Source organism: Topomyia yanbarensis, chromosome 3 (genome assembly GCF_030247195.1).
Source record: "Topomyia yanbarensis strain Yona2022 chromosome 3, ASM3024719v1, whole genome shotgun sequence".
Lineage (NCBI taxonomy): Eukaryota > Metazoa > Arthropoda > Insecta > Diptera > Culicidae > Topomyia > Topomyia yanbarensis.
In genome coordinates this window covers 194194350-194203224 of record NC_080672.1, presented here as the reverse complement: position 1 = coordinate 194203224, position 8875 = coordinate 194194350, and the positions used below count along the sequence as shown (strand labels likewise).

General features: G+C 44.1%; 1 protein-coding gene across 1 annotated transcript; it reads right to left on the bottom strand.

Moving 5' to 3' along the window:
* Positions 1-3169: 3169 nt before the first annotated feature.
* On the bottom strand, positions 3170-8536 carry LOC131687527 (uncharacterized). Its single transcript, XM_058971619.1, has one exon. It carries the CDS (start codon positions 8534-8536, stop codon positions 3170-3172), a length of 5367 nt encoding a protein of 1788 aa, XP_058827602.1.
* Positions 8537-8875: the final 339 nt, after the last annotated feature.

The following is an 8875-nucleotide window of genomic DNA, read 5'->3' as shown; positions in this document are numbered from 1 at the left end:
TTCTTAAATTAGTTTTATGTATTTTTCTATTGTTTTGGTCTATGACATATGTGTTATGATTTTCTTTGATTTTGATTGTTTTGTACCTGCTTTTTCTTTTGGATATTTCATTAGATTTTTCATATGCATATTTGTTAGGTTCGTAACTTTTATAATGCTTTTCTATTGTTTTTTCGTCCTTGTCTTTGTGTATCTTTAAAACTTTGTTGTGATCTTTTTCTCTTTGTCTAGCGAATTCTTCTAATGGAAGGTTATCTACATTATTGCCTTGGTAAATATTTCTTGGTGTGTCTTTAATAAATGAATGTATAGAATTGTTGTATCTGTGGGCTGCCATTTGTATTAATGTGTTAACTGAAAAATCTGGATTCAATTGCTTTAAACATCTTGCTATTTCTCTAATAGTGGAGTGACAACGTTCTATTTGGCCATTGGTTTCTGATCTGTTTACTGGTGTCTTAAAAATTTGGATTTCTAAATTTTTTATTTGTTGTTCTATAACATTAGATACAAAAGAGCTTTCATTGTCTATTACTATATGAGCTGGCAGATCCCAATCGTAAAGTAATTGCATTAATACATCCTTTACATCTAGTATTGATTTTGACTTAATGCTTCTGACTTTAAGGAATTTAGAAAATTTGTCAATTGAAGTAATGAAGAGATTTTGAAGGTTGTACACAAATATATCAATGTGAATGATTTCTCCTGGATATGTTGGAACTGGTGTTTTTACTGGAATGAATTTAGGAGGGTTTCTCTCGTATTTTTCGGTTTTGCAAATCTCACATGTTTTTACGTACTGTTGTGTAATCTTTGTTAATTTTGGAAAGTAATACTGTTTTATAAGTTGTAATGAATTCTCTCTAGTATTTCTATGTGCGAAGTTATGAATTTTTTTAATCTCTTCTAATTATTCTTCTGGTTCTGATAAATCTTGTACAAGTTTTTGTGAATACCGAACTTTAAGGATTTTAGGATTGTAATTAGATCTGTAGATTTCCTGTATTGTGCCCATTATTGGTTCATCTGTCATTATTCCGTTCAGAATACCTGGGATTAAATAACTTCTCATTTTTTCCTTCAGGAATTCGACAGTGAATCTTGGCTCTGTGAAAATGTGTCTTTTGTAATTTTCGAAAGGGATATTTAATTCGTGACTAGAGTTTTGACCAATTTTGAAAATAAGTTGATTTCGAAAAACGTTTATTGGAGCTTCGGTTGATGGTATGAATGATGAATCGTCTTCGTCAGATGAATGTTGTGTAGGCGTCAATGAGTTGATTTGGATACGTGAGAGTGCGTCTGCTACTACATTTGCTTTTCCCGGTTTGTAGTGCATCGTATAGTCATGTTCTTCTAGAAATGCTTTCCATCGTTTTAATTTAGCATTATTGTTTTTTGGTGATAATGTAAATGTCAAGGGAAGATGATCAGTATAGATATGCAATTTTGTTCCGTAAATGAAATTTCTTAATGAGTGTAGTGCCCAAACTACGGCTAGCATTTCTTTTTCGTTTGTTGCATAATTTTCTTCTGTTTTGGATAATGTGCGTGAAATGAAGGTAATGGGTCTTTCTCCATCGTGAAATTTATGAGATAAAACTGCTCCGATGGCTTTGTCTGAGGCATCTGTTGTTAATAGAAAAGGGTTTTCGAAATTTGGGAATGAAAGTACATCTTTGGATGATAGAATGTCTTTCAGAAGTTGGAACGCTTTTCTTGCTTCTTCATCTAGTTGTATTGCATGATTTTTGGATTGGTTTTTTGAAATCTGGCTATGGCCATCCTCTCCTCTTAAAAATTTTGTTAGGGGTTTTGCTGTTTTAGCATAATCCTTAACAAAACGTCTATAGTATCCTGAAAGGCCGAGAAATGCTCTTAATTCTTTTAGATTCTTTGGTTCGGGGTATTTTTGGATGCTTTCTACTTTTTTCATGTTGGGTTTCAAACCGTTTTCTGAAACAATAAATCCTAAGAATTCAACTTCTGATCTTAAAAATTCAGATTTATCTGGCTGTATCTTGAAATTCGCCTTACGAAGTGTTTCAAAAACCTTTTTTAAATTTTGTAAATGTTCTTCGAATGTTTTTCCAAATATTATTATGTCATCAATATATACATGACATATTTTTCCAATATGTTCTCGTAGAACATCGTCCATAACTCTGGCGCATTTTTTAATCCAAAGGGCATACGAACAAACTCGTATTTTCCATTGTTGACGGAAAATGCAGTCTATGTCCTTCTCGTTCATTGGTATCTGGTGAAATCCAGATGCAAGATCCAATGTAGTGTAATATTTGTTATTGCCAAGGTTTGCTAGAACTGCAGATGTATCAGGGATAGGGTATGTATCACTGATAGTTTTCGAGTTAATTTTCCTGTAGTCAATAACCATTCTATATTTTTTTCTCCGGATGCGTCAAGTTTTTTTGGTACAATCCAGACAGGGGAATTGTAGGGAGATCGGGATGGTTGAATTATACCATCTGATGGCGCTTACCGGGACCCTACGTTGTGTTACTTTCAATCCTCACCAGAATCGTTCCGGCGTGATGATGGCAGCTATTGGCATCGTCACCCTAGTTGCATCAGTCCAACTGCACTCACCCGGCACACCATCGGGTCGACGGTAGAAGAAAGCGGCACAAAGGCGATCGTAGTAAAACCAGCAGGCAAAGCGCAGTACAGCGGGCAAGGTACTTGGTTTCCGATCAGTGGAATACACACTTTTTAAATCACAATTAAGTTGCACAAATATCTACTTTGGACAGAAATTTATTTTGCACAATCACTTTGACTTAAGTAATTATTTTATTGATCACAATCACTTTTGGGGAGATAAATTATTTATTCCTGTACGCATGCAGGTTTGATCTAGACTGAACTGACGATCCCGACAGATCGAGGCACGAAGGCTATCATCATAAACTGGGTTGCCAGAAGGGCTAGAGAAATTGGCATAATTTTACGCCCGTTAGCACCAATAACATGCAAAAGGCAATGTTGCTCATTACGGTTGCCAATAATTCTGTACGAAACAACATACTCGCCGCCTTGAACGATTATGTTCAACAAAAAAAACGTAAACAATAAACATTGTGACTTAGAGCTAGGCAATAAATTTCACTTCTTATAAACTAACACATTTTTTTCTAATTTCAGCTTATTCTAGAGGTGTATCCGGACTCCGTTGGGCCGGTTGTAAGTTGTTGGCCATCGTTAAACATCCTTCTGCTTCTGGGGCTGTCGTTGTGCACGGTAACAGACAGATTTTTGTAATCGGTCGAGTGATGATACCGCGGTCAGTACGAAGTGATACAACTCGCGTAAGTTGATCCTTTCCTGGCAGGACTGATTCGATGCGAGCGAGTGGCCAACGAATTGGTGGTTGCAGATCGTCAACGATGATGACTAGTTTACCAGGGATAATTTCGTCGTTCCGTATCCATCGTCTCGTGTCCTTTTGTAGCTCCTGCAGGTACTCTTTTCGCCAATGGATCCAAAATTGCTGCACATGCATCTGCAGCTTTTGGTAGTGGTCGAGTCGGTTCGCAGGTATGTTCCGTAGGTCTGGGTCGGGCAGGGCATGCATCGATGATCCGATGAGGAAGTGGGCAGGTGTCAAAGCGGCTAAATCATTAGGGTCTTCTGTCATTGGAAGCAACGGTCGCGAGTTCATAATTGCTTCGATTTGGGTAAGAATCGTGCACATTTCCTCGAACGAAAGTCGACTTGAACCCAGCTGTCGGAACAAGTGTTTTTTCGCTACCTTTACGGCCGCCTCCCACAAACCGCCAAAGTGGGGGGCTTTAGGGGGTATCAAGTGCCAGGTAATTCCTTCTGCGGTACAGGCAGAAGATATTTCTTCCTGCTGGGAACGATTTTGAAGCATGGTAAACAGTGCAGATAGTTCATTCTTAGCCCCTTCAAAATTCTTCCCGTTATCTGAATGAATGTGCGCGGGCCGGCCACGCCGGGCAATAAATCTTCGCAACGAACATAAGAAGCCTTGGGTGGACAAATCGCTAACCAATTCTAGGTGGACTGCTTTGGTCGCGAAGCACACGAAGAGGCACAGGTAGGCTTTAGCAGGTGCGGTACGTTTGTGAATTGGTCGAAGGTACAATGGACCCGCATAATCCACACCTGTGACACTGAATGGGCGACTGGGTATGACTCTTGGGGCTGGCAGTTGACCAATTTGTTGCTGGGCAGGTACCGGATTGAGGCGTGTGCAACGAAAACAATTTCTGACGACGCTGCGTACTAGTTTACGGCCTCTGGGGGGCCAGAATTCCTCTCGAATTGTTGTCAGCAGCAGACGCCCGCCGCCGTGGAATAGTTTCCGGTGAAAATGTTCGACGATGAGGCGAGTTAGCGGATGACTGGTAGGAATTAAAGCGGGGTGCTTTTCTTGGTAGGGTAATTGCGACAGATTCAAACGACCTCCCACTCTCAACACTCTCTCTGGGTCTATAAATGGGCTCATCAAGTGAAGGGGGGAACGCTTCGAAACTGAATTACCTTCCTCCAATTGTTTTATTTCCGCAGCAAAATCGTCGTGTTGAGCCAAACGAATAAGAAGCGTTTTTGATTTTGTTAGTTCGTCGACGGTAAGTGATCGGTCGATGGGAGTCGGTGGGGGCTGCGTGCGCACTTTTGCTCGGGTATTGGTGACGAATTTCATACAGTATGCAATGATGCGAAGAAGGCGATTGTATGATGACCATCGTAGAAACCAGGGGTGCACTGTAGGTGTTACTTGAGCGACAACGACGGTTGTTTTTATTTCCAGTACTTCTTGTGGGACACCTGGAGGTATCGAATTGGGCCAATTTTGCAGGGAACGTGTTAACCAACTAGGACCGTTAGTCCATAAATAGCTTTCGAGGAAATCTTCGACAGACATACCGCGCGAAACCAGGTCAGCTGGATTTTCTCCTCCAGGAACGTGTTTCCATTGGCATCCGTGTGTGTACTGCTGGATTTCTGACACTCTGTTGGCAACGAACGTGGGCCATACGTTTGGTGGAGATCGTAGCCACTGTAGAGTGACAGCTGAGTCAGACCAGAAATAGGATGCTATTATGTTGACGTCGATGGCCTTTTTGATGTGGGTGTGCAGATGAGCAGCTAGCACGGCAGCACACAGTTCCAATCGAGCGATGCTGATTCGCTTCAGTGGGGCGACGCGTGACTTTGAAGCCAAAAGCTGGATTCTCACTGTTCCTCGTCCATCTTCACAGCGAGCGTACGTGCATGCACCGTATGCGGATTGCGAAGCATCTGCAAAGGTGTGCAGTTGAATAGATGAGCCGGGTAATAAGGCATACCTGTCTACACGGTGCTCCGAAATCTTTGCCAGTTCTCGATGGTAGCTTTCCCATTTAGACTTGATGGGTTCTGGTACAGGATCATCCCAGCCGCAGGATAGAAGCCATAATTCCTGCATCAGAATTTTCGCTCGGACGACGACAGGGGCGATTAATCCAAGAGGGTCGAATAGCCGTGCTATGTCGGAGAGAATCGTCCGCTTTGTCGGGTGTTCATCGCTGTGTCGAATCTGTGAGTCGAAACGAAGGAAATCAGCTTCGGGCTCCCAACTAATTCCCAATGCCTTAATGGTTTCATTTGGACAAAAGTGCAAAGCAGATTGCATACCAATCTGATCATCGGTGAGACCTTGCAGAACTTCGAGCCGGTTAGAGGTCCATTTGCGTAGTGCAAATCCTCCTTTCTCTAACAATTCACCGAGCTCTATGCGAAGTTGGATCGCCTCTTCCACGGTTTGAGCTCCACCAATAAAATCGTCCACGTAGAAACCCTTTTTAAGTGCTGGGCCGGCTGCAGTGAATGTTCGACCTTCATCTTCTGCCAGTTGCTGGAGAGTTCGTGTTGCTAGGTAAGCAGATGGACCGAGACCATACGTAACAGTGAGTAGTTCGTATGTCTGGACTGGAGACTGGTCTGAAAATCGCCAAAGGATGCGCTGCAAAGGAGAATCGTTGGGGTGAACAAGTACCTGTCGGTACATTTTGGCTATGTCACCGACCAGGGCGATCGGAAAGGTACGAAACCGCAAGATGATGGTCAAAAGATCGTCTTGTACCACAGGACCCACGCAAAGAGCTTCATTTAGAGAGAAGCCGGTAGAAGTTTTGGCCGAGCCGTCAAATACGACCCGAACCTTGGTCGTCGTACTTGCTTCCTTAATTACGGGGTGGTGGGGCAGATAGTAGGCTTGAGAGTGGTGTTCGTCGTCCGCTTCGACCAGCCGCATGTGGCCGAGGGAGAGGTACTCTCGCATAAACAAATGGTATTCATCTTTTAGGTTTGGGTCTCGTTCCAAACGCCTTTCAAGTAGTCCGAAACGGCGTTGTGCAGTGCTCTTCGACTCTCCTAGCATAACGTTAAAGTCTGGTTTACGGGGATACCGAACGATGTATCGTCCTGTAGGATCACGGGATACGGTTGATTGATACAACGATTCACAGTGCCTTTCTTCAACAGAGTAGTTGTCCTTGGTAGTCAGCTCTTCAGTTTTCCAGAAACGCTCTAGACTGTCCTCCAAAGAAATCATCGAAACAACCATAGAGGTGGGTGACGTCACTTGTATAGGGGAATTTTGGTTTGTCGACCCAGCAACAATCCAGCCGAAGACACTGTCCACCAGTAGAGGAAGGTTTCGGCCCAGCTGCAGGCGTGCAGCACTCGGGAAGAACGAGTAGAAATGTTTGGCACCTAGCACCATGTCGATTGGCTGACTCTCGTTGAAGGACGGATCTGCAAGAAATAAGTCCTTCGGAATGTGCCATTCTTTTGTTGATATGGTTTGCGATGGAAGGTTCGCCGTTACTTTGTCCATCACAAGAAAGTCGACGCTGCACGAAAAATCACCCTTTCTAGAAAAAACATGAGCGAAAACGGATTCACGTACTGGCTTTGAAAGTTTGCCGGCCCCTTGTACTGTGACGTTCACATTCTGCCTTCGAAGGCGTAGAATATGAGCCATACGATCTGTGATGAGGTTCGGTTGCGATGCGCTGTCGAGAAGCGCGCGCGCTAGATGCTCTTCACCGTACGCATCGATCACCTTAACGATCACGGTGAGAAGGAACACGTTCTCACGGTACTGCTGAACAGTGGCACTGACTTCAGTTTGCGGGATGCTCTCAGTAGCAGCAACTGTTGATTGCGTAGACGGTTGTGCTGCAGAAGACCCACTGGGCTGCGAAGAAGTCGAAGCGGTTGTAGCTGGAGCGGTATATGTACCCTCATTGTTGAATCGACTGGAACCGTCGGGCTGTTCAGAGTGGAGAAGAGTGTGATGACGACGGCTGCACTTACGGCAGTTGAAATTGGATGGACAATTGCGGGCAATGTGATCACCTTTCATACAGTTGTGACACAGACGTTTTGATTTCACAAACTGCTGACGTTCACTCGGCGAAAGTCGGTTAAAACGCTGACATCTCATCAGTAAATGGGACTGGTTACAGAGGACACATTTCTCACCAACATGTGTTACTGGTGAACTCGCTGTGGAGGCACAAGAAGAGAGACGAAGCTGTGAATGGAATGTTCTCTTCGACGAATGAGCTGGTGGACCAGAAGCGGAATGCGAATCAGCAGTTTGATGGTTGACTGAGATCGATTCCAGTACTCGAGTTCTTCGTTGCAAAAAATCTATGAGACAAGTGTAATCCGGATTGTCGACGGTAGATGCATGGTCTTCCCATGCCTTCAAAGAGTCATCGTGTAGACGCGTGCATAGCAGATGCTCCAAAATGGTACTCCAGGCGTCGGTTGGTTCTCCCAGTTGTCGAAGAATCCTGGTGTGACGTTCAAATTCGTCCACCAACCCGTGAAGCGCAGCAGCAGACTCCTTCTTCATCCTCGGAATGTCCAACAGTGCCTGCAAGTGACGCTTCTTCAGCAAATAATCGTTGGAATACCTGCTTTCTAAAGTTTGCCATGCTAAAGAATAGTTCGCAGAGCTGATACCGATCGATTCAATCAACTGAGCAGCTTCCCCCTTGACAGCTGCCCTCAAATAGTGGAATTTCTGAATATCCGGGACCTCAGAGTTTGAATGAATCAATGCCAAGAAAGTATCGTGGAATGCAAGCCATTGCATGTAATCACCATCGAACTCAGGCAACGAAATTGTTGGCAGCTTGATGCCAGAGAGAGTGGAGGATACACGAGAGGGTTGAGGGCTCCGATCGTTAGGAAGAGGAGACAATTTTGAAATAAGACATGCTTTTATTTTAAAGAGCCGGGGCTCGAAATCAGCACGCACAGCAGCATGCTCGACCTTACCATCTTCGTTGGTTTCGTTGTCCTCCAGTTCCGCTTGAACGGTCTCCAGATTATTCCAAATTCCGTTCAAGTACTCCAACCTCAAAGGTACCTGCGATTCATCTCGAAGAGCGTTGTACTCCACAGCAAAAACCTCTGCCCGACCCAGAGCAGCAAGCAGTGTAGCTCTCCGTGACAGCAGCTGGCTTCTATTGTCGACCTCCGCCATCTCGAATAGCGGGAATCAGAAACGTAGCCAACCAGGAACAGTAGATCGACCTTTTCCAAGGCAAGTATGTGCCTTGTATATTTATTCAGCCAACAGGAACAGTACAGTACCGTCCGCACTGGTAGGTGAGTTGATGATCCGAAGCAGCGCTCAAAAACCGGCGAAAACTCACAGGAATATCCAGTTAGCAGCAACAGCAAATAATTCGGTTCCGCAAAGATGAAATCACGTTGAAAACCACGGCTAGGAACGCCACGGAAGTGAGAAGATGCCACTGCAGCAACAGTACAGCTCAGCAGGCGGATTCACCACGGCTAGGGACGCCACAGTGAACAATGG